This window comes from Corvus moneduloides, chromosome 17, assembly GCF_009650955.1.
Source record: "Corvus moneduloides isolate bCorMon1 chromosome 17, bCorMon1.pri, whole genome shotgun sequence".
Taxonomy (NCBI): Eukaryota; Metazoa; Chordata; class Aves; order Passeriformes; family Corvidae; genus Corvus; species Corvus moneduloides.
Genome location: NC_045492.1, coordinates 15462494 through 15485792, shown reverse-complemented (window position 1 = coordinate 15485792; position 23299 = coordinate 15462494). Strand labels below are relative to the sequence as shown.

The 23299-nt window shown below is 64.8% G+C and overlaps 4 protein-coding genes across 4 annotated transcripts; 1 reads left to right on the top strand and 3 right to left on the bottom strand.

Moving 5' to 3' along the window:
* Positions 1 to 35: 35 nt before the first annotated feature.
* On the top strand, positions 36 to 3021 carry QPCTL (glutaminyl-peptide cyclotransferase like). Its single transcript, XM_032127196.1, has 7 exons — positions 36 to 272; positions 643 to 783; positions 1177 to 1452; positions 1775 to 1924; positions 2121 to 2220; positions 2437 to 2553; positions 2817 to 3021. The coding sequence occupies exons 1-7, from the start codon at positions 51 to 53 to the stop codon at positions 2960 to 2962; spliced, it is 1152 nt and encodes a 383-aa protein (XP_031983087.1). The 5' UTR covers positions 36 to 50; the 3' UTR covers positions 2963 to 3021.
* LOC116452704 (splicing factor 3A subunit 2-like) lies at positions 3018 to 5043 on the bottom strand (the record flags this gene model as incomplete). The annotated part of the gene is made up of 5 exons (XM_032127373.1): positions 3018 to 3071; positions 3165 to 3246; positions 3457 to 3895; positions 4093 to 4869; positions 4953 to 5043. Coding segments are annotated over 5 exons (1395 nt in total), but the record flags the coding sequence as incomplete, so codon positions are not given.
* A 1485-nt stretch (positions 5044 to 6528) lies between these two features.
* TIMM50 (translocase of inner mitochondrial membrane 50) lies at positions 6529 to 10840 on the bottom strand. The gene is made up of 11 exons (XM_032127304.1): positions 10637 to 10840; positions 10050 to 10173; positions 9686 to 9717; positions 9327 to 9348; positions 9087 to 9145; positions 8656 to 8775; positions 8322 to 8426; positions 7746 to 7844; positions 7511 to 7667; positions 7005 to 7111; positions 6529 to 6838 (listed from the first exon to the last, which is right to left on the bottom strand). The coding sequence occupies exons 1-11, from the start codon at positions 10823 to 10825 to the stop codon at positions 6734 to 6736; spliced, it is 1119 nt and encodes a 372-aa protein (XP_031983195.1). The 5' UTR covers positions 10826 to 10840; the 3' UTR covers positions 6529 to 6733.
* Positions 10841 to 11282: 442 nt separating this feature from the next.
* Positions 11283 to 23172, bottom strand: SUPT5H (SPT5 homolog, DSIF elongation factor subunit). The gene is made up of 30 exons (XM_032126954.1): positions 22944 to 23172; positions 22609 to 22724; positions 22313 to 22481; positions 22158 to 22223; positions 21626 to 21637; positions 21453 to 21522; positions 20974 to 21042; positions 20801 to 20866; positions 20647 to 20677; positions 20452 to 20520; positions 18732 to 18983; positions 18548 to 18637; positions 17854 to 17924; positions 17671 to 17776; positions 17274 to 17367; positions 17056 to 17192; positions 16823 to 16978; positions 16066 to 16212; positions 15631 to 15777; positions 15111 to 15236; positions 14945 to 15029; positions 14765 to 14869; positions 14559 to 14661; positions 14191 to 14318; positions 13856 to 13961; positions 13477 to 13635; positions 12840 to 13008; positions 12143 to 12346; positions 11658 to 11753; positions 11283 to 11563 (listed from the first exon to the last, which is right to left on the bottom strand). Exons 2-30 carry the CDS (start codon positions 22681 to 22683, stop codon positions 11420 to 11422), a joined length of 3252 nt encoding a protein of 1083 aa, XP_031982845.1. The 5' UTR covers positions 22684 to 22724; positions 22944 to 23172; the 3' UTR covers positions 11283 to 11419.
* Between the last annotated feature and the right edge of the window lie 127 nt (positions 23173 to 23299).

The following is a 23299-nucleotide window of genomic DNA, read 5'->3' as shown; positions in this document are numbered from 1 at the left end:
CCAGCCATTGGCCCTCGTGTTCCCCGCCCCCGATAGGCTCCGCCCCCGCCATGCGCCAGGCCCCGGCCGGGTCGCGCCGCCCGCGGGCCGCAGGTTCGAGTCCCGGCCCGGTCCCGGTGCCACTCCCGGTCCCGGGGCCGGGCCCGTTCCGGGGGCTCCTCCCGCGGTCCCCCCGCCCAGCTCGGCCGCTGCTGCCGGTGCTGGCGCTGCTGGCGGCCGCCGCCGTCCTCTTCCTCGCCTGGCCCGGCGGGGAACGCGGAACAGCCGGCCCGGTGAGCGGGATTAACGGGGAGAGGGGAGGAGATTAACGGGGGAAGGGGGGGTTTACGGGAGCTCCCCCCAACCTTTCGGGACCAATCGGGACCCCCGGGAGCCCCTGATCTCCCCGGGATCCGTTATGGAGCGGGGCGGGGGGAATCGAAGGATGCCGGGGGGTCCCGGACCCCCAAAACCCCCCGGGGGAACCCCAGAACCCTCCAGGACCCCCAAAACCACTCCGGGACACTCCAAAGCCACACCGAGACACCCCCAAACCCCTCCAGGGCCCCCAAAACCTCTCCGGGACCCCTCAGACCCCTCCAGGACCCCCCAGTCTCCCCCAGATCTCTCGGGGACCCCTCAGACGGTGCCCTCCCCACCCAGGACGCCCCCGGCCCCCCCTCGGAGCAAGCCCTACGGACCCTCCTGTCCCACCTGGACCCCGCCCGGCTCTGGGGGTCCCTCCTGCTGCCCCTCCTGCACGAGAGGGTCCCAGGGGGGCCCGGCAGCCGCGCAGCCCGGCAGGTGAGGCCCCCCCGAAAACCCCAAATCCACCCAGAGACCCCCCAGAGATCCCAAATCCACCCGGAGACCCCCCCCCCCCGTAAACCCCAAATCCACCTGGAGACCCCCAGAGACCCCAAATCCACCCAGAACCTCCCCCAATCCACCCTTGACTCCCCCAAATTCATCCATAACCCCCCCCGTCTCCCCCAAACCCCAAATCCCCCCAAATCCCTCTCAAATTCCTCCCAAATCCCCCCAATTTCTCCCCCAACCTCTCCCAGACCTCCCGAGTCCCCCCAGGCCTCCCAGAACCCCCCAAACCCCCTCCTGACTCCCCCAAATTCCCCCCAATCCCCTCCAAACCGTCCCCCCAGCGATGTCCCCACCCCGTGTCCCCACTCCCTCTTCCAGCACATCCTGTCCCACCTGCGGTCACTCGGGGCCGGGTGGCACCTGGAGCTGGACACCTTCACCGCGCCCACGCCGCGCGGCCAGGTGACCTTCAGCAGCGTGGTGGCCACGGCGGCGCCGGTGGCCGCGCGGCGCCTGGTGCTGGCCTGTCACTACGACACCAAGGTGCTGCCCACGGGCACCTTCGTGGGTGCCACTGATGCCGCCGTGCCCTGCGCCCTCCTGCTGGAGCTGGCCAGCGCGCTGGACACACACCTGCGGCGGCGGGAGGGACAGGTGAGGTCACCTGGACACTGCTTGGGGTCACCTGGAAACCCTTCGGGATACCTGGGGGTCACATGGGGATCACCTGGGCCACCTGAGTGCTCACCTGTGCTATCTGGGGGTCACCTGGCCCACCTGAGGGTCACCTGGGCTATCTGGGGGTCACCTGGGTCACCTGGGCTCTTCCTGGACACCCCTCAGGTATCCTTCACCCGGGTCCCCACCGGCCACCTGTGTCCCCCACGGTCCCTCCACACCCAAGGCCACCCGGGCAGGTGTGACACGTGTGCCACAGGTGCGCCACAGGTGTGTGACGGGCCCGGTGTCCCTGCAGGACCCGCCGGTGACGCTGCAGTTGCTGTTCCTGGACGGGGAGGAGGCGTTTGGGGACTGGAGCGCCACCGACTCCCTGTACGGGGCGCGGCACCTGGCGGCCAAGATGGCGGCGAGGGGACACCCCGCGGGGTCAGAGGTCACCGCCATGGTCAGTGACATGGGGACACCCCGCAGGGTCAGGGGTCACCGCCATGGTCAGTGACATGGGGACACCCGCGGGGTCAGGGGTGACATGAAGGGGACACTGTGCCTGTGGTTGTGTCCCTGTCCCCATCATTGTCTCCACGTGCCTGTCCCCATGGCCATGTCCCCACCATGTCCCCATGTCCCCACCGTGTCCCCAGAGCCTGCTGGTGCTGCTGGACCTGCTGGGCGGCCCCAGCCCCGCCATCCACAGCCACTTCCCCCACACCCACCAGTGGTTCCTGCGCCTCGTCGCCATCGGTGAGGACACAGGGACAGCGGGGACAGGGCTGGGGACACGGGGAGGAGGGGTGGGGACAAGGGGGAAGGGACGAGGACAGTGCCGGGACGGGTGGGGCCGGATGGGATCGGGACACGGGGACACGAACCCAGAGAGGGAGGGGACAGCGAGGGGGTGGCGGTGCCGCCGTATCCCCCCGATGTCCCCCCGCTGTCCCCCCGATGTCCCTACCGCAGAGCAGCGGCTGCGCCACCGGGGGCTGCTGCACTCGGCGCCGCCGGCCCCGCCCTTCTTCCGCCTCGGCCCCGCCCCTGGGCCCGTCGAGGACGATCACGTTCCCTTCCTGCAGCGAGGTGACTGTCCCCGAGTGTCCCCAGCCTGGCCCTGGGCTCCCCGCTGTCCCCCCGTGTCCCTCTGTGCTTCCCCCGTGGCTCCCTGTGAGCTCCCGCTGTCCCCGCTGGTGTCCCCCGGTTTCCCCGTGTGTCCCCGCCATGTCCCCGCTGTCCCCGCTGGTGTCCCCCGGTTTCCCCGTGTGTCCCCGCCATGTCCCCGCTGTCCCCGCTGGTGTCCCCCGGTTTCCCCGTGTGTCCCCGCCATGTCCCCGCTGTCCCCGCAGGTGTCCCGGTGCTGCACCTGATCCCGACGCCGTTCCCGCGGGTGTGGCACACGCCGGGGGACACCGAGGACAATCTGCACCCCCCGACCGTGCAGGACCTGGCCAAGGTCCTTGTGGTCTTCGTGGCCGAGTTCCTGCAGCTCTGAGCCTCCCCCCCCGAAAAAACCCAAACCCCCAAAAAACACGAAGTAAACCCCCAAAACCACCGAAATTCCCATTTATTGCCTGGACTTGGGGGCTCCGGGGGGGTCACACCTGGGGGTGACAGAAAGGGGGGGTTAAAGGGAGGGAAGTTGGGGGTCTTGGGGGGGGATTTAGGGTCTTGGGAAGGGGATTTGGGGGTCTCACCCGCGTGGCCGAGGCTCTTTGGGGCTGCCGCTCTGGCCCGGGGGGGCTCAGCCGGGGGGTCCCCCCAGTGTCCGCTGGGGTCCTGCTGCCAAAAACCGCTGTGAGACCCCCAAAACCCCCACATCCCTCCCTGGAACCCACAGAGAGACCCCAAAGCCACAAACTCCCACCTGGAACTCGCAGGGAGACCTCAAAACTCCCCAAACCTCACCCCCACACTCCCGGCCCCAGTAACACCTGGACACCCAAATCCTGAACACCAAACCCCCCAAAAGCCCCCCCAAAACCTCACCTGCTGCTCCCCCTCCTCCTCCTGGCCACCGCCAGCCCCACTCCCGGCCCCAAAAGCAGCAGCGGGAGCGCGCACAGCGCCAGGGGGGCCGGCCCGCGGCCTTTCGGGGTCGGGGGCGGTGCCCCCACCTCCTCCTCGCAGCGCACCCCCATAAAGCCGGGGGCGCAGGCACAGACGGGCCCCGAGAAGTGCGTGAAGCAGGTGCCCCCGTGGGCACAGGGGTTCGGGGCGCAGGCTCCGGCGCGGCGGCGGCAGCGGGGCCCCCCGAAGCCCAGGGTGCAGGAGCAGGTGAAGGAGTTGGGGCCGTCCTGGCAGGTGCCCCCGTGCGCGCAGGGATTTGGGGTGCAGTCGTCCGTGTTGTGTTGGCAGCGGCGCCCCGAAAAGCCCGGGGGGCAGCGGCACAGAGGGGTCAGGCCCTGGGAGTCCCGGCAGTGCCCGCCTGGGAGGGGGGATTTGGGGGAAAATGGGGGGGAAATGGGGAAAAAGGGGATTTGGGCGGAAAAAGGGAGAAGGGGATTGGAGGGGGAAAAGGGGAGAAAAGAAGAAAAAGAGGGGTCGGGGCATCAATTTTGGATTTCCTGGGGGTCACGGGGGGGGCTTTGGGGGGTTTTTGAGGTGGTTTTGGGGGTCTCTCACCGTTCAGGCAGTACTGGGGGTCACACCGGTCTGCCCGGCGCTCGCAGTTGGAGCCCCGGAAGCCCGGGGGGCAGCGGCAGGTGTACCCGGGGGCCCCGGGGGGAGTCCCGGGGGTCCCGGGGGGGGGGTCGGGGGCGCAGGCACCGCCGTTGAAGCAGGGCCCGAGGGCGCAGGGGGAGGGGGGCACCTCCGGGAGGGGGAACGGGACACCCGGGATGGGATTGGCGACCCCCGGGAGAGGGTCCAGTGCCACCGGGAGCGGATCCGAGACCCCCGCAATCCCCGGGAGATGCTCTGAGACCCCCGGGAGTGGCTCCAGGAGCCCCGGGAGGGGATCTGGGACTTCCGGAAGATGATCCGAGACCGCCGGGAGCGGCTCCGGGACCCCCGGGAGGGGATCTGGGACTCCCGAGACCCCCGGGAGAGGGTCCGGGACCCCCGAAAGATGCTCTGATACCCCCGGGAGGGGCTCTGAGACCTCTAGGATCCCCGAAACCGGGTCTGGGACCCCCGGGAAGACATTGGGAACCTCCGGGACCCCTGGAAGAGGCTCTGAGACCCCCGGGAGCGGCTCCGGGTCGCGACCGAGCGAAGGCAGAGCCGGGACTTCGGGGGTCGCCACTGGGGCAACCGCAGGGGGGTCCAGGGCCACCCCCGGGGCCACCAGAGCCGCGGCCACCGGGGCCACCGCCGGTGCTTCCAAGGCTGTTGCCGCTGTCGCCGCTGTCGCGGGGCTGTCGCAGGCGCCGGGGGGGGCACAGCGACCCCCGCACTCCCCTGAGGGGACAGAGGGGGGGTCAGGGGACCCCTAAACCCCGCGGGGGGGGTGCCGGGGGGGGTCGGGATCTGGGGGGACTCACGGGGGGCGCAGCAGCGGCTCCGGCAGCGTTGGGGGAGGGCGCAGGGGGGGGCGCGGGGGGGGGAAGGGCAGCGCAGGCGGGTCCCGAAGCGCAGCCCCCCCCCAGCCCCCCCCCCGCCACGGCCCCCCCGGCCTCAGGCGCTGTCGCGACACCGCGCGACCCAGAAGCCGCAGGGGGGGGCCTGGAGGGGGGGAGGGGGGAGGTCAGCAGCTCCAGACGCCCCCCGAGACACCCAGCCCCAATTCACCTCCCCCAACCCCAAAACCCCCCCCCCCCAAATCTCCGTTTGTTCCCCGCCCCAAAATCCCCGATTTGTGCCCCATTTCCCCCCCCCGGGACCTCCAAATTTCTCCTCCCAACCCCCCCGACCACTCTTTGCCCCCCCGCCCCTTTTTTCCCCCCTTGATCTCCCCTCCCCCCTCTCTGAGACCCCTCCCCAATTCTCAGCCCCCCCCAAATCCAAAATTTTACCCCCTAGACCCCCCCCTCACCCCCGTTCTCCTCCAGCCGCCAGGACTCGACCACGAGTGAGACGCTGCCCTGGAGGGAGGACAAAATTTGGGGGGGAGGCTCAGATTTGGGGGAGGGTCTCGTATTTTGGGGTTTCTCATATTTTGAGGGGGGCTCAGATTTTGGGGGGAGGGTCTCACCGGCCAGGGGGAGGCGAGGGGCAGCCGCAGGGTCCGGGGGGCTCCGGGCGCGGGGGGGGGCCCGGGGGGGCTCAGCGCGACCCCCAAGGCGCAGCCGCCCCCCCCGGGGGGGCGCAGGCAGAGCCGGAACAGGAGGCGGCACCGGGGGGGGGGGGGACCCCCGCAGACCCCCCCGGGACCCCCCCGCGCCGAGAGCACCCGCAGCTCCAGGACCCCCGAGGGGCGCGCCTGGGGTGGGAGGGGGTGGAGAGTGAACCCCAAAAACCCCAAAATCCCCCCCCCAGAGACCCCAAAATCCCCCTGAGACCCCAAATCTCCCCCCGAGACCCCAAATCCCCCCAAGCCCCCAAACCTCCCCCGCAACCACAAAACGCCCCCTTAGTACCCCCCCTCCAACTCCCAGACCCCCCCCAGGGACCTCCCCCTCACCGGGGCGGGGCCGAGGAGGAGGAGGACGGGCAGGAGGGGGAGGGGCAGGAGGGGGAGGGGCCCCTCCATGGCCGGGGCTGGGGGTGGTCCCGGGGGTCGCGTCCGGGCCGGGGCTCGGCGGGGTCTGAGTCCAGCGGCGCCCCCAGACCCATTTGTAGGGGCCGAGCCCCGCCCATTCCCCCAAACCCTGCCCAGTGTCCCAAAACCCCGCCCCCAGGGCTGAAGGAGGGCCCGGCCCCAGAAAACCCCCCCAAAAGACCCCAAATCCCTCCCCGGGACCTCAAAATCCCCATAAACTCCCCAAAAAGGGAGATTCGGACACAAAACTCCCCCTAAAAGGGGAATTTAGACCCAAACTCTGCTCTAAAAAGGGGGATTCAGCCCCAAAACGTCTCCAAACAGGATTCAGACCCAAACCTTCCACTAAAATGAGGATTCAGCCCCAAACCCGCCCCAAAAACCCCCAAAATTCCCCGACCCCACAGACCACGGCACTCTCAGAGCTCCACTTCAGCCTTTATTCGCCCCAAAATGGGGCAGGGACCCCCCCGAACCCTCCCAAAAATCCCCCAAAATCCCCCCAAACGCCCCCCGGATCTGGGAATTTGGGGTTTGGGATGGGGCCAAGGGGGCGGGGGGGGAGGGGATTTTGTGCCCCTGATGGCATCACGATGACATCACGATGACATCACGATGACAGCATCACTGCTGCTTGGAGCGGGGCCAGAAGCGCCCGGTCAGGGACCCCAAAAACGCCCCTGTGGGCTTCTTGCCCTGGGCCAGCTCCGCCAGGCGCTGCTGCTCCTCCTTTTGGGGTGAAAAACACCGGGATTGGGTCAGGGGAGTCCCCAAGCGTCCTTTGTCACCCCCAGGTGTTGCCCGCCTCCTCCAGCCACCGCTGCTCCCAAAATTGGGCTAAAACCACTGGAATTTTGGTCCCCAGGTGTCCCCTGTCCCCCCCGGGTGTCCCCACCTCCTCCAGGCGCGTCCGGCGCCGCTGGAAGGCCGCCAGCGGATCGTCCTCCAGGGAATAATTCTCCAGCACCGTCCGCACATCCTCAACCCCACTCAGGGCGATGGCTGCGATGGGGACATGGATTCGGGGCCATTTGGGGGATTTTGGGGCATTTCTGATGGATTTTATGGGGTGGGACATGGATTTTATGGGGTAACGCATGGATCTTGGGTGTTTAAAGGGGTTTTTTTGAGGTTTAAGGGGTTTTTGGGGGGTTTGATGGGTTTTGGAGAGTTTGGGTGGATTTGGGGCAGGTTTCGGGATTGTTTTGGGGTATTTCGGGATGGTTTTGGGACATTTCACCCACTCTTGAGGAAGGCAGTGAGGTCGTATAGGGCTCTGTCCTCGGAGCTTCCGGGGTTTGGATAGATTTTGGGTGGGTTTGGATGGATTTGAATAACTTTTGTGTGGGTTTAAAGGCATTTCTGGGATATTTTTGGGGTGTTTCGGGACATTTCACCCACTCTTGAGGAAGGCAGCGAGGTCGTAGAGGGCTCTGTCCTCAGAGCCGCCGTCCCAGCGTGGCAGGGCCAGGCCGTTGTAGGGCTGCAGCCGGAACGAGTCCCGGCGCCAATCCACCACCACCACCCGCGCTGGGTCCCGGTTCAGGCACGAGATATCCTGTGGGGGGACCCCAAAACCTGGGAATGCGGCCCCAAAATGGGGCTGGGGGCAGGGGGGGACCGGGAGGCCCCGGACCTTGACGTGGTGCCCGTCCATGTAGCGCGTGGCGTCGCGGAACAGCCGGTAGGACACGAAGCCGTGCGGGTCGATGCTGTCGATCAGCGGGAACGCCGTCTGGAGGGGGTTTTGGGGTCGTTTTGGCGCACCCCAAGACCCCTCCTGATGGTGGGGGTGACCGTCCCTCCCGGCAGCCTCAAGTGAGTCCCCCAAAATCCCCGAACTACCCCCAAAATTGTGGGGCTGGGGAGGATTTTCTCTTCTCCAAATCGCCCCCAAAAAAACCCCAAAATCCCTCCCAAATCTCTGGGTCTTACCCCCCCGGCAGCCCCATGGGAAACCCCCAAAATCAACACCAAAAAACCGCCAATCTCCCCCCAAAATGCACCCCCATAACCGGGAGGGTCCAGGGATGATTTTTCCCCTCCTACTTCGGGTTTGGGGTGGCTTTTGGGCTGGCTTTTTGAAGGTTTTGGGATGCTCCCAAAACCCCCCTTAAAAAGCCCCCAGAAACGCCTCCAGGAGCCCCCCAGACCCCTCTAAACTTCCCCAAACCCCCTGAAAACCTCAAATCCCCCCGAATTCCGTCCTCACCATCCCGGTCTCGGAGGTGAAGACGACGATCTCGTAGAGTGGTGCCAGTTGCTGCAGGAGGTGCTCGATGCCCGGGCGCTTCTTGAACCTCCAGCCCGTCACCAGCTGGGTTTTGGGGCAAAGTCAGGTGGTTTTGGGGCTTTTGGGAATGTTGCAGGATGTTGCAAAATCCCCCAGAAACGCCTCCAAAACCCTCCCCAAAACTCTCCAAACCTCCAAATCCGGCTGGTCATGGGGTGGTTTCTGGGGTGGTTTTCGGGAATTTCGGGTTTTTGGGGTTTCTGGGAGCAGCCCTGGGGACCGGCCGGGTTTGGCAGGTCCGGTGGTCACTCACCGACCACTCAGGGTGCAGCAGGACCCCGGTGAGCTCGATGACCAGCGTGTAGGGCGGTTGGTAGTACGGCTCCCGCAGGGGGTCTGGCAGCAGCTTTGGGCTCGTGGGCTCGATGATCATCTGTGGGGGGACACGGGGGGGACACGGCGGGGACAGTGAGGCTGGGATCCCCCTGTGGGGACAAGGACCCCCCAAATGGGGACAGGGACCCCAAACAGGGACAAGGACCCCAAACTTGAAGTGACCCCCCCCAAAACTGCCCCAGAACCCCCCCAACCCTCGTCCCCTTTGCTGGGACGGGGCCACCAAACGTCCCCAACCCTGGGGCCAGAGCAGGTGGCAAATCCCTGGGGGATGGTGGCAGAGCCTCCCCGAGCCCTGAGGACACCCCAAGACCTCCCCTAAAACCCCCAAAACCCCCCAGATCCCACCTGTCTGTAATCCTTGAAGTACTTGAAGGTCCTGCGGAGATGCCGGATCCCTGCGGGGTCTGCGGGGGGGGGGGGGGGGGGACAGTGACCCCAGAGGGGACAGTGTCCCCCCTCCCCGTCCCAGCCCCTTTTGGGTCACACTGGGGTGTGAAAGGGGCCAGGGCTGACACCGAGGTGACAAACGGGTGGCACTGGGGGGTGGCGTGGTGTCACCTCCCCCCTCTCCTGGGGGTCACTCACCGCTGTCGAACTCGTCGGGAATCTGTGGGGACATTGAGGGGACGTTGAGGGGCCATGGAGGGGCCATGGAGGGGGGAGGGCCAGCCCGGGGACAGGGACAATTCGCAGGTAGGTGACACTGCGGCTCCATGTCCTGTCCTCCCCCCACCGGGTCATTGTCACCCTCTGCCACCCCCTTTGATGTTCCCATGTCCCCCGGATGTCCCCACCCCTGCTTGCTCCCAGATGGTGCCGAAAGGGGCTTTGGGTGACAAAAGTGACACCCTGGGCAGGGATGAGGGGACCCCCCCATGGGACCTGCCACCCTTTCTGGGGACAATTTCCTCCCTTCGGGGACAGCTCCCCCTTTGTTCCCTCACCTTGTCCCCGTGCTCGTCCACGGCGTTGCTGCCTGCGGGGGGGACATTGGGAACGTTTGGGGACATCCATCAGTGTCCCTCCAGTGTCCCCCCAGAGTCACTGGGGGGGACAGGGGACACGGGGGGATGTGAGGGGACATTGAGGGGACACCGACCAGGGCCACGGGGTGGGGGGACAGGGGACACTGGGGACACACAAAGGGGGACTTTGCGGACACTGGGGGAGCACCTGAGGACATTGGGGGGACACTGCTCAGGGTCACTGTCGGGGGACAGAGGACACGGGAAGACATGGGAGGATACAAAGGGAGGCGCTGGGGACACGGGGGACACTGAGGACATTTGGGGACACGGGGGGACGCACCGAAGATGTAGAGCACGGCCACCCCACCGGTGGCCGCCAGGAGCCCCCCCAGGCGCAGCGCCAGGCGCCGCAGCGACCCCCGCGCCGGGTCCTCGTCCTGCGGGCCCGGGGAGTCCCCGGCCACCTGCGGGGACAGCGGGGACACGTCAGAGCCGGGGGACACCGCGGGACACCTGGGGGGGGTCCCCGGCCACCTGCGGGGACACGTCAGAGCCGGGGGACACGGGCGGGGGGAGACAGCGAGGGGACACAGGTGACACGGGGGGACACACCGTGCGGGGGCACGTGAGACCGGGGGACACCTGGGGGGGAGTCTCCAGCCACCTGCGGGGACAGCGGGGACACAGAGCGGAGACCCGGGGGGGTCACGGGGAAGAGGGGACACCTGGGGCCACCGGGCGACACCTGGGGACGAGGGGGAGTCCCCGGCCACCTGCGGAGGGAACACCTGGAGACCGTCGCGAGCCTCGGAGCCCCCTGGGGACTCTCGGGGGCGGCCGAAGACCTTTGGGGACCCCCGGGCCCGCCCCGCCCGAGGGGACGGCCACGCGCGGCCCCCCCACCCACGTGTCCCCCCGTGTCCCCACCTGGTGCTGCCGCAGCCGCTCCCGCAGCACCGCGGCCGTATCGGGGCCCGCGGCGGGGCCGCTGAGGGGGCGGCGGGGCCCGGGGGGACCCGGGGGTGGCAGCGCGGGGGTCGCGGCCCGGACCCGTCGCGCCCCGAGGACCCCGCGGACCCCCCAGGCCACCGCTCGCGCCGCCGCGGACGCCGCCATGTTGTTGTACGGCCAAGCGCCGGCGCGGGAGCGGCAGCCAATGGGAGCGGAGCGATCGGAACGGGGGCAGCCAATCAGAGGCCAGGACTGAGGGCGGCGGGAGGAGCGGCGCGGCGGGCGGCCAATGGCGGCGCGGCGGGCGGCCAATGGCGGCGCGGGGAAGGCGGGGCCAAAGGCGCGGCAGCAAATCAGAGCGAGCGCTGGCGGAAGCGGCGCGAGGCCGGGGGGACACGTGGAGCCGGGCCCGGGGCAACGCCGAGGCCGCGACCCCCGAAACCGGCCCCGAAGCCCCCGAAACTGGCCCCAAAACCGGCCCAAATTTCCCCCAAAAGCCTCTCTGTGCCCCCCCAACTCCCTCCGGGCCCCCGTAGAGGGAGCACCATCTCCCCCCGCCCACCTGTTATGTGGCGAGGGGTCTCCCCGAAATGCCCCCACCCCAAAACCAGGAAGCCGGGCGGGTGCTGCACCCCCAGTTCTTTATTTGACACCTAAAACCTGGGTACAATAAATGGGGGGACAAAAAAGCAGGGGGGGAGAGGCAGAAAATGGGGAGAAAACAGGGAGAAAAGGGTCGGGGGGCTTCCCGGGGGAGTCTCAGGCCTCGAGCAGCTTCCCCAGGAAGCGCAGGTTGAGGATCTTGAGCTGCTCCTCCAGGTCCATGCGCACGATCCCGTCCTCGCCGTCGATGCTCAGCAGGATCCCGGTGGCCTCGCGGTCCTCGCCCAGGATCACCTTCACCTGGGGGGGGCACGGAGGGGTTTGGGGGGCTCCGAGGGAATTGGGGGGATCCCAAAGAGGTTTTGGGAGTCCCAGGAGTGTTTTGGGGTCGCACCTTGTTGCTCTTGGTGGGCGTGACGGGCTCCAGGTGCTCGCTGGACACGCTGACCACCTTCTCGCTGTCCTTCAGGTACACAGAGCACATGCCGCCCTGCGGGGCCGGGGGGGCTCAGCCTCGCGGGGGACACCCAAAAACTCCCCAAAAACCCCTGAGATCTCCATCCCCAAAGGCTGGGTGGCATCAGGGATGATTCTCCACCTTCCAGCCCCCCCAAATCCTCCCCAAACTCCCCCAAAGCCCTCCAAACACCCCCAAAAAACCCAAAACCCTTCCCAAACCCTCCAATGCTCCCCTAGCCTTCTCTCCTTTTGGGAGACCCCCCAAAAAACCCCAAAACCCTTCCCAAACCCCCCAAAATCCCCCCCCAAACCCCTCTAAAACACGAGGGTCTCCATCCACCCTGGCAGCCTTTTGGGAGACCCCAAAACCCCCCTGAACACCTCCCAACCCCCCCAGAAACGCCCGGGACAGGCTCTGACCGTGACGCTGCGGATGACCCCGGTCTGCCCCACAGCCGCGCTGTCCAGGTACGAGTCCCGCACCCGGACCTGGATGTCCGTGGTCACCCAGTCGCCCGCGCTGGGCTCGATGCCTGAGCCGGGGGTGTGGGGGTTGTACCCACCCGGGGATGGAGCCCCCGGGGTCATCGGGCTGTAGCCCACCGGGCTGGGGCTGGGGCTGGCCTGGGGGCAAGGGGGCACAGTTAGGGGGGGAAAGGGGTTTGGGGGGGCTGCAAGGGGGTCTGAAGGAAATTTGGGGTTATTATAAAGGGGTGTAGGGGGGCTACGAAGGGGTTGGGGGGCTATGAAGGGGTTTTAGGGGGCTACAAGGCCTTTGGAGGGCTCTGCTGTGGATTTGGACAGCCCTGGGGGGGATTTTGGGGTGTCTTGGGGTACCTGATCAGCCACAGGTGCTTATCAGGTACCCCTGAGATAAGGGGCAGTCGGTGGCCACTAAGGGGTCATTTTTTAAGGCATCGTGGGGCTCTGGAGGGGCTGTGGATATTGGGGAAAGTCTTGGGGTCCCGGGGCAGGTTTTGGGGGCTCTGGGGGAGATTTTGGGGTCCCAGGGGTACCTGATAAGGGGCAGTCAGTGGCCACTAAGGGGGCACCTGGTAGCCCATGGGGCTCTGGAGAGATTGTGGATATCAGGGGAGGTTTTGGGGTCTCGGGGTACCTGGTAGGCCATGGGGGACGGCGTGGGGTGGTAGCTGGCCGGCGAGTGCGTGTTCTGGTAGCCCACGGGGCTCGGGGCCACCTGATGGTAGCTCTGGGGGGAGGGGCTGGGCTGGTACGAGCCCTGGGGGGAGGGGACGGCGTAGGGCGAGAACTGCTCCGTGTTGTACCTGGGACACGTGAGGGGGGGGGTCACACCTGGGGGGTTCGGGAGGAATTTGGGGGTCCCAAGGGGGGGCCGGGGTTGTTTGGGTTACTTTTGGGTTTATTTTTTTGAGTTTTGGGGTTGTTTTGGGGGGATTTGGGGGTCCCAGAGGATGGGAGAGGGGGTTTGGGAGTCCCAGGGGGAATTTGGAGGTCCCAGGAGTCACATCTGGGGAATTCGGGGGATCCCAGGGGTTGTCTGGGGGGGTCCCAGGGGATGGGAGAGGGGATTTAGGGGCTCCCAGGGGGGATTTGGGGGTCCCAGGAGCAGTTTCCCCATTTCAAGCCACATTTAGGGGTCCTCCACCCGCAAAACCCCAGATCTGGGGTCCCCAGGACCGTTTCCCCCCCCTTTCCAACCCCACTTGGGGCTCTCCCCCCCAGTCCCACATTCTGGGGTGCCCGACCCCGCAGGTTTCAGGGTCCCCACTCACATGGCAGGCGTGCCGGGGGTCTGGGGGTTGTAGGGCTGGCTGACTTGTGGGGACGCAGGGTCGGGGTACCCCGGGGTTTGGGGGTTCGGGGTGCCCCCGTAGCCCTGCGGGGACGGGGTGGGCTCGTCCTCAAAGCCGTACTCGAAGTCCTCGTCCGCCCTACAGTGGGGAAATTGGGGAGGGGGCCCCAAAAATGGGAAACCCCAAATGAGAGAAGGGGGACCCCAAACTGGGGGAGTGGGACCCCAAAGGAGGTTATTTTTGGGGGAGGGGGGGGTCTCACCTCGAGGGGTTGTTGGGGTTATTTCGGGGTTTTTTGGGGATCTCTCACCTCGAGGGGTTGTTGGGGTTATTTTGGGGTTTTTTGGGGATCTCTCACCTCGAGGGGGTGTTGGGGTTGTTGGGGTCCCAGGCCCCGCTCTGGGCCGGGGTCCGGCTCCCGTCGTGCAGGGGGGTCTGGGACCCGTAGTGGGGGGTGCGGCTCCCTGGGGACACCCCAAAAACGCCGTTTGTCCCCACACTGTCCCCACACTGTCCCCAAAGCCCCCCACTCACCACCTGTGACCCCACAGTTGGGGGTGTGGCTTCCTGGGGGTGACCCCAAAACCACCCTGGGTTTGGACCCCCCGAATTGTCCCCAAATGTCCCCGAACTGTCCCTGAATGTCCCCAAATAACCCCAAACTGTCCCAAATGTCCCCAAATCCCCTCTCACCGTCGTGCAGCGGGGTCTGCGAGCCGTACATGGGCGTGCGGGACCCCGAGCCGTACATGGGGGTTTGGGATCCGTACATCGGGGTCCTCCCGTAGGCCGAGGTGAGACCCCCGGGGCGCCGGGACCCCCTGCGGGAACAACGGGGGGTCAGAGGGGACAGGGACGCCAAAAAGAGCCGGGGGCATCACAGAGACCCAGTGGGGAGGGGGACCAGGACCCTTTTGGGGCTCCAGGACCCTCTTGGGGGTCTCAAGGATGGTCTTGACCTTAAGGGGGTCACCCCCCACCCCACAGGGGTGCCCCCAGGGCTGTCCCTGCCCCACAGGGGTGTCCCCAGGGCTGTCCCCGGGGTGCCACTCCCCACGCACACAGTGGTCAGTCGCTGCCTGTCCACCGAGATGGTCTGGCAGGTCGAGTGCAGCTCCACTCGTGCCGTCGACTCCGTGGCATCCTTGACCACCCCGATGTACCCTGGGGGGATTTGGGGGGTCAGAGGGGGTTTTTGGGGGTTTATGTGGGGTCAGAGGGTTTGGGGAAGCTCCCCCGGGTGGGTTTTCGGGGGTCCCACACCGACCTTTGTAGGGCCCCTGGGAGATCCGCACCGTCTGCCCGATGAGGTCGTTGTCGCGCCGGCCGCGGCCCCGGCTCAGCCCCCCGGCCCCAAAACCGCCCCTCTGGCCTGGGGGGGATCAGAGGGGTCAGCGGGGTCCGTGAGGGTCCCCAAAACCCCCCGAGACCCCCCAAAATCGCTCACCGGCCCCACTGGGGTGCATGGGGCTGCTGATGCGAGGGGACATTGGTGTGAAGCCGCACACGGCGAAGTTGGTGACATCACGGGGCTGCAGGGGAAGAATGGGGTTGGAATGGGGGAAAAAGGGGGAAAACGGGGAAATTTGGGGGTTTGGGGGGGTGGTTCGGACCTTGGAGCCCCCGGCCAGCACCAGGTGCCGCGTCTTGCAGACGAACATCCCCCCATTCTCCACCAGCTTCTTGCAGTGCAGGAAGGCGAAGCCCCGGAAGAGGTGGCGGATTTCACCCTCACGGCCCTTTTGGAGCCAGGGGGAAAAGGGGTGAGACCCCCCCCCAGAACCACCACATGGAGCCCCCAAACTCCCCCAAAACACCACAGGGAGGCCTTAAAACATCACAAAACCCCCCCAAAACACCTCAAGGACCCCCAAAACCAACGCAGGGATCTCCCAAATCTCCCCCAAACACCCCGAGGACCCCCCAAAACACCCCAAGGACCCCCAAAACACCTGAAGGTCTGCCCAAACACCTCAAGACAAAGACACCCCAGGGACCCTGCAAATCTCCTCGAAAACACTCTGAGAATCACCCCAAACACCCTGAGAATTCTTCAGACACCCCAAGAATCCCCCAAACCCCTCCAAGATTGCCAAACCACCCCGAGGACCCCCCGAAGCCTCCCGGACGCACGGAGTGGGGGCCGTCGATGACTTTGACGATATCCTTGACGTGGATGTTGTTCTGCTCCGAGTCCAGCGCCACAGCGAAGCGATTGTCCTTCTTCCTGGTGACAGCCTGGTGCCGCACCGTCACCACCTTCCCGTACATGTTCAGCACCTGGGGACACGGCACGGCTCAGGGCACGCACAGGGGACACCCAGGAGACACCTGGCAGGGGACTCCAGGGACCTCCCAAATGTGGTGGGTTGGGACCCCCCTTGAAAGGGAATTTGGGGCCCCTCTGGAGGCCGATTTGGGGTGTGGGGTGCCCTGGGAGGTTCCCCTGGGATTTTGGGAGGGTTTTGGTGAGATTTAGGTGGGGTTTTGGAGCATATTTTATAGGATTTATTGGGAGGATTCTGGGGGATTTTTTGGGGGATTTCAGGTTGGATTTGGGGCTCTCACCTGGAAGGTTTCCCGCTCCAGCCGCACGATGACCCCCACAGTTTGGGGGTCCAGCTGCACCAGCTCCCCCCACTCGTGCTGCCCCCCCACATCCACCCCCGAGGCCGTCTCAGAGCAGAGCTGCAGATCCCGGGGCAGCACCTTCAGCTGGGGGCGGGAAACGGGGAAAAATCCGCTGGGACTGCACCAAAACCGCCTGTTTTCACCCCAAACCCTGTTCCCCCAGTTTTCTCCTGGATTTTTCCTGGGTTTTCCCCTAATTTTTCTCATTTTTACCCCGTTTTCCCCTTTTTCCCCATTTTCTGGGTTTTTTCCATGTTTTCACAGGTTTTTCCCACGTCTTCCCCATTTTTTCCCCCGTTTTTCCTGGTTTTTTTCCCCTGTTCCCACCTCGTCCATGGTGAGGTCCAAGAACAGGATCACAAAGTTCTCCTCCACTCTCCATTTCCCCCCATTTTACCTCATTTTTCCCCTTTTTCCCTATTTTTTCCCCATTTTCCCCCATTTCTCCCCCCTTTTCTCTATTTTTTCACCATTTTTTCACCATTTTTTCCTGTTCTCCCATTTTTTCCCCTGTTCCCACCTCGTGCATGGTCAGGTTGGAGAACAGGATCACAAAGTTCTCCTCCACTCTCCATTTCCCCCCGTTTTACCTCATTTTTTCCCCTTTTTCCCCTATTTTTTCCCCATTTTTCCCCCTTTTTCCCCATTTTTTCACCATTTTTTCCCGTTCTCCCATTTTTTCCCCTGTTCCCACCTCGTGCATGGTCAGGTCGGAGAACAGGATCACGAAGTTCTCCTCCACCCTGACGATGAGCCCGGTGTCGCCCTCGAAGCGCCCGGCTATCACCTTCACGTGGTCGCCCATCCTGAAGTATTTCCTCAGCTCCTGTGCCGGGAACTCCAGCATATCCTGGAAAAACCCAAGATTCCTGGTTTTCCACCCAAAAAAGCCATCCCAAGGGGGTTTTTTTTTTGGGCTTTTCAGACCTTGAGGTCCTCGTGCTTGGGCATGATGGTGATCTTGTTGCCATCCACGCTGAGGATTTTGCCCTGCAGGTTGATGAGCTCACCCTCGCACACCTCCACGTTGTCCCCTGGCTGGAAGTTGTGTTCCCGCTCTTTTCCTGCAAAATTTTGGGGTGACTTAGGGAAATTTGGGGAGTTTGGGGTGTTTTCTGGGGTTTGGGAATGCAGGGATCCCATACCGGTGCTCTCGGTCACCACCTCCAGGTCGATGCCCTCGGGCTGGTCCTCGAACTTCTCCAGCTCGGACAAGGTGGGTTTGACCCCCTCGGTGATCTGGGATTGGGGGAAAATTCCAGGATTCGGGGCAAAAACGGATTTAGGGTTGGAGCACGCAGATTTTAGGGTTCAAACTTGTGGGTTTTGGGTAGAAGGGGAAAATTTTGGGCTCAAATATGTGGTTTTGGGTTCCAAGAAGTGAATTTTGGGTTCCAAGAGGTCAATTTTGTGTTCCAACAGGCAGATTTGGGTTTGGAACATGAGGATATTGGGCCAGAAGAAGCAGATGTGGGCTGGAACAAGTGGATTTTGGGCAGAACAGGCAGATTTTAGGCCAGAAAAAGCAGATTTGGGGCTCACCACGGCCGACATGGCGAAGCTCTTGAACAGGAAGCCCTTCCGGCTGTAACGGTTGCCCTCGAAGATCAGGAAGTCGCCATCTGAGGCCACGTCTCCACCCAGGGACCTGGGGGACACCTGGGGTCACTCAGGGTCACTCCCAGGGTCACTGGATCCCGGGGGTCCTTCAGGACCAGGCCCTACCGGATCTTCTCGGCGTCGAAGAGGCGCTGGGGCGGCCGCTTGAACTTCTTGCGCTTGGCGAACCAGTCCTTCTGCGGGGGAGGAGAGAGGGGATCTGCTCAGGGGATCTGCTCAGGGCCAGGGATCTGCTCGGGGGATCTGCTCAGGGGATCTGCTCAGGGGATCTGCTCAGGGCCAGGGATCTGCTCGGGGGATCTGCTCGGGGGATCTGCTCAGGGGATCTGCTCAGGGCCAGGGATCTGCTCGGGGGATCTGCTCAGGGGATCTGCTCAGGGCCAGGGATCTGCTCGGGGGATCTGCTTGGGGGATCTGCTCAGGGCCAGGGATCTTCTTGGGGGATCTGCTCAGGGGATCTGCTCAGGGCCAGGGATCTGCTCGGGGGATCTGCTCGGGGGATCTGCTTGGGGGATCTGCTCAGGGCCAGGGATCTGCTTGGGGGATCCACTCAGTGCCAGGGATCTGCTCGGGGGATCCAATGACCTGGCATCCACTGACCCAGGATTTGCTTAGGGAATCTGCTCAGTGCCAGGGATCCACTGACCTGGGATCCACTCAAACCAGGGACCCACTGACCCAGGAATCACTCACAGGGATCCAACCCCCAGGGACCCACTGACTTGGGATCCACTGGTGGGGATCCACCCAAGCAGGTTCCCCTCCCCTGCCCAAGGTGCCCCCCCAGGTGGATCCTCACCAGGCTCATCCGGGCTTTGATCCGATCGAAGTCAATCCTGGGGATCATTTTGAGAGAGATCTGGTTCTGGCTGGGCTCCACGTAATCCACCTGCGCCAGGCCACGCCCACGGGTCAGTCCCGGCCGGCCGGGGGTGTCCCCAGCTGCGGATGCCCCCTCCCCCTCAGGTGTGTCCCCCCCTCACCTGGGCGATGTCGTCCTTGTAGATGCCCCTCTTGAGGCGCACCCAGGCCTTGGGCTTGAGGTTGGTGACCTCCTTGACCACCTTGAGCACGTCGGTCATCTCCTTGATGGGCACCATCTGCTGGTTCCAGTAGCCCAGGCGCAGGTTGCCCACGCCCTCAATGGCCTGCTTGACGTGGGTCTGCTTGTAGGCCTCGACGTACAGGTAGCCACGCACGTGCTCCGGGGCCACCACGGCCTTGATCTGCAGTGGCTGGGGACAGCGGGGACAGCAGTGTCAGCAGTGGGACACCTCGGTGCCACCCCAGCACAGGCACCCACGGGGGCCACCACGGCCTTGATCTGTAATGGCTGGGGACAGCGGGGACAGCGGGGACAGCGGGGACAGAGGGGGACAGCGGGGACAGAGGGACAGCGGGGACAGCGGGGACAGCAGGGGACAGAGGGGGACAGCGGGGACAGAGGGACAGCGGGGACAGCAGGGGACAGAGGGGGACAGCGGGGACAGAGGGGGACAGCGGGGACAGAGGGACAGCGGGGACAGAGGGACAGCAGGGGACAGAGGGGGACAGCGGGGACAGAGGGACAGCGGGGACAGCGGGGACAGCAGGGGACAGAGGGGGACAGCGGGGACAGAGGGACAGCGGGGACAGCAGGGGACAGAGGGGGACAGCGGGGACAGAGGGGGACAGCGGGGACAGAGGGACAGCGGGGACAGAGGGACAGCAGGGGACAGAGGGGACAGAGGGGGACAGCGGGGACAGAGGGACAGCGGGGACAGAGGGACAGCGGGGACAGAGAGGACAGAGGGGGACAGCGGGGACAGAGGGGGACAGCGGGGACAGCAGGGACAGAGAGGACAGAGGGGACAGAGGGGGACAGCGGGGACAGAGGGGACAGAGGGGGACAGCGGGGACAGCAGGGACAGCGGGGACAGAGGGGACAGAGGGGGACAGCGGGGACAGAGGGACAGCGGGGACAGCGGGGACAGCAGGGGACAGAGGGACAGCAGGGGACAGAGGGGGACAGCGGGGACAGAGGGACAGCAGGGGACAGAGGGACAGAGGGGGACAGAGGGGGACAGCAGGGGACAGAGGGGACAGAGGGACAGCGGGGACAGCGGGGACAGCGGGGACAGAGGGACAGCGGGGACAGCAGGGGACAGCAGGGGACAGAGGGACAGCAGGGGACAGAGGGGGACAGCGGGGACAGAGGGACAGCAGGGGACAGAGGGACAGCAGGGGACAGAGGGGGACAGAGGGGGACAGCGGGGACAGAGGGACAGCGGGGACAGCGGGGACAGCGGGGACAGCGGGGACAGCGGGGACAGAGGGACAGCAGGGGACAGAGGGACAGAGAGGACAGAGGGGACAGAGGGGGACAGCGGGGACAGAGGGACAGCAGGGGACAGAGGGACAGCGGGGACAGCGGGGACAGCGGGGACAGCGGGGACAGAGGGACAGCAGGGGACAGAGGGACAGAGAGGACAGAGGGGACAGAGGGGGACAGAGGGGACAGAGGGACAGTGGGGACAGCAGGGCACAGCGGGGATAGAGGGGGACAGCGGGGACAGAGAGGACGGGAGGGACAGCAGTGTCAGCAGTGCCACCAGCCTGGCACCCGTGTGACACCAAGGACACCCCGGCACAGCCCCAGTGTCCCCACGTGCAGGTGTGACCCCAGTGCCACCGCAGTGTCTCCCAGTCCCTCCCAGTGCTCACCGTCTCCGTGTACTGGTAGGCGATGAACTTGCGCATGAGGGCGACGGCCGTGGCACGCTCCTCCCCGATCTGGGCACAAACCAGCAGGATTTGGGAAAAAAAAAAAAAGGATTTGGAGGCAAAAAGGGAGATTTGGGCTCAGAAAGGGAGGTTTGGGCACAAAAAGCAGGGTTTAGGTCCTCCCCCAACACCCACCTTGCACTTGACCGTCCAGAGATTGGGGTCCCTGTGAGGGGCATCAAAACCTCATTATTTTGGGGGGGTCTGACCCAAATTCCCCCTTTTTTCCCCAGAATTCTCATTCCCAGGGATTCTGACCCAAATTCCGTTTTTCCCCCCCAAAACTCACTTGACGCCGGGCAGCAGCTGCTGCTGGGTGATGTCATCCGAGAGCTCATCGGAGCCGCCGTAAACTCTGGGAAAAAGGCCCCAAAAAATCAGGGAGTGCTGGGGTGGGCGTGGCCCTGTGGTGCCAGGGAGGGTGCCAGGGACGGGCGGGGAGGGGACAGGGGTGGCACTCACGTCTCCCCCACCGAGGACTTGGCGTATTTCTTCATGTAGTACTCGCCCAGCTCCTCCTCCCGCTGGTCCCTGGCAGGGAAAACAGGGCGAAATCAGGGGAAAACGGGAAAAATGAGGAAAAGTGAGGGAGAAGCTGGGGGAAATGAGGGAAAAACGGGGGAAAACGAGGGAAAACGAGGGAAAAATATGGGAATGTGAAGGAAAAGCAATTAAAAAAAGGAAAAAAGAAGAGAAAACTTAAGGAAAAACAAGGAACAATCAAGGAAAAACAGGGAAAAACGAGAGAAAAACAGAAAAATGAGGGAAAAGCAGTGAAAATGAGAAAAAAACAGGGAAAAATGAGGGGAAAACAGAGGAAACGAAGATAAAAACATGGGAAAATCAGGGAAAAATGGGGGAAAAGAAGGGGAAAATGTAGAAAAAGGATAAAAACGAGGTGAGGGGTGACACAGAGGGACACTGGGGGTGTCGAGGGTCACCTCCAGAGGTTCTGGAGCCGCCGTGCTCCCGAGCGATCCTCGTCCAGCACCACGTTGTCAATGTTGGAAGCTGAGGAAGAGGAGGCAGAGGAAGGTCAGGAGGGGGATTTGGGATCGGGGGGGGGGTGTGGAAACTTCGGGAACCCCCAGAATTGGGGGAGTGGGACTCTTACCTTCGATCTCCTCTGCCCCGGGGAGGAGGTGACGGTGGAGGATGAAGTAAATCAACAGCAAAAACCAGGGAATGCGGGAAAATTGGGGGTTTTGGGGGAAAACAAAAAAAAAATGCAACGAAAAAGCCCCAGGCGAGAGCGGATGAGATGGAGGGGGAGGGGTGATCGGGGACCCCCACCTGGGAAAAGGGATGGGGGAAAACGGGGATTTGGGGAGGGAGAGAAAGGAATTTAGGGAAAAAGGGATTCAGGGAGGAAAAAAGGGATTTAGGAAGGAAAACTGCAAGGGAAAAAGGGTTTGCAGGGAAAAAAGTGGTTTTGGGGGGAAAAGGGGATTTAGGAAAAAGAAGATATGAGAGGGGAAAAGGGGGTTTGGGGGTGGGGAAAGAAGGGGTTGGGGAAAAGGGGTTTTGGGGAAGGAAAAGGCAGTTTTGGGGATTCGGGGGGGGTGGAACAGGGACTCCCCCAGCCAGGGCTTCCCTCCCTCCTCCCTGCAGCCCCCCGGGCTGGGGACAGCCCCCCCAGTCCGCACCTTTCTCCAGGATGTCCTCAGCCCCATCCTCCCACTGATCTTCATCCTCGTACTCGTCATCCACATCTGGGGGGACACGCGGGGAGGGGGGGTCAGCTGCCTGGAGACCCCAAAACCTCCCCAGAACCCCCCCAAATCCCTGCCCCTTCCCTCACCAGCCTCATCCAGGATGAAGCCCCCGTGGCGCGGTTTCTTGGCTGGGCGATCGTCGTCTTCCTCCTCCTCCTCCTCCTCATCGTACTCCTCCTCCTCCTCCTCCTCTTCTTCCTCCTCCTCCTCCTCCGCCTCCTCCTTCCCGCTGCCCCCCCCGCGCTGCTCCTCGGCCTGACGGGGCCGGGGGATTTGGGGAGGGGGTCAGGGACCCCCGAGACCCCCCCTGAAACCCTGAAACCCCCCGGACCCCCCCTGAAACCCTCAAACTCCCCGGATCCCCCCAAGCCTTCGGCCTCACCTCGTTGTCGTCGCCGTCGTCGCTGCTGCGTTCGCTCTCGTCCTCCGAGAAGTTGCTGTCCTCGCTGTCCGACATGGCTGGGGGTCTGGGGGGCACGGGGGGGCTTCCGGAGGGTCCTGGGGGATTCCGAGAGGAGGCTGGAGGGGTCGGGGGTGTCCTGAGGGCTTTAGGGGTGCGCTGGGGGTATCCGGGAGAGTCCTGGGGGTTCTCAGGGATGGGCCGGGGGATTTGAGGGTGTCCTGAGAGGTCTGGGGTGTCCTGAGGGGAGGCTGGGAGGTGCTCTGAAGGCTCCGGGGGTGCCCCGAGCGCTCCCGCCGCTTCCCCGCCGCCCTCACCGCGGGCTCCGCTCCGCTCTACACCGCGGCCTGGCCTGGCCTCGCTCCGCCGGCGCCTGTGCCGCTCCCGGTGCCGCTCCCGGAGCCGCCCCCGCCTGTCGTGATCCCGATCCTGATGCCGGTGCCGCTGCCGGGCCCTGTCGCGATTCCCAGGCCCTGTCGCGATCCGGCTCCCGAACCGCGGCCGCTCCGCGTCGCTCCCGCCCCGCGCTCTCGCGAGACCTCCCGCCCTTCCTCTCGCGAGACTTCCCGGCCTCCGACGGCGGCGCGAGAGGCCCAAATCGCGGTTTTTTGGGAGTGACGTCACCCGCACGGCCCGTGACGTCACGGAGACTCGCCGCAACCCCCCCACCTCT

Excerpts from the sequence above, each read along its gene's own strand:
- QPCTL (XM_032127196.1), top strand. The coding sequence starts at position 51 with ATGCGCCAGGCCCCGGCCGGGTCGCGCCGCCCGCGGGCCGCAGGTTCG. Across the intron at positions 1,453-1,774 it reads TGCGGCGGCGGGAGGGACAG|GACCCGCCGGTGACGCTGCA; the intron begins GTGAGGTCACCT and ends GTGTCCCTGCAG. Across the intron at positions 2,554-2,816 it reads CGTTCCCTTCCTGCAGCGAG|GTGTCCCGGTGCTGCACCTG; the intron begins GTGACTGTCCCC and ends CTGTCCCCGCAG.
- TIMM50 (XM_032127304.1), bottom strand. The coding sequence starts at position 10,825 with ATGGCGGCGTCCGCGGCGGCGCGAGCGGTGGCCTGGGGGGTCCGCGGG. Across the intron at positions 8,427-8,655 it reads TGCTGCACCCTGAGTGGTCG|CTGGTGACGGGCTGGAGGTT; the intron begins GTGAGTGACCAC and ends CCCAAAACCCAG. Across the intron at positions 7,668-7,745 it reads TGGACGGGCACCACGTCAAG|GATATCTCGTGCCTGAACCG; the intron begins GTCCGGGGCCTC and ends GTCCCCCCACAG.
- SUPT5H (XM_032126954.1), bottom strand. The coding sequence starts at position 22,683 with ATGTCGGACAGCGAGGACAGCAACTTCTCGGAGGACGAGAGCGAACGC. Across the intron at positions 22,482-22,608 it reads ACGACGGCGACGACAACGAG|GCCGAGGAGCAGCGCGGGGG; the intron begins GTGAGGCCGAAG and ends CGGCCCCGTCAG. Across the intron at positions 14,319-14,558 it reads AGGCAGCGACTGACCACTGT|GGGGTCCCGGCGCCCCGGGG; the intron begins GTGCGTGGGGAG and ends TTGTTCCCGCAG.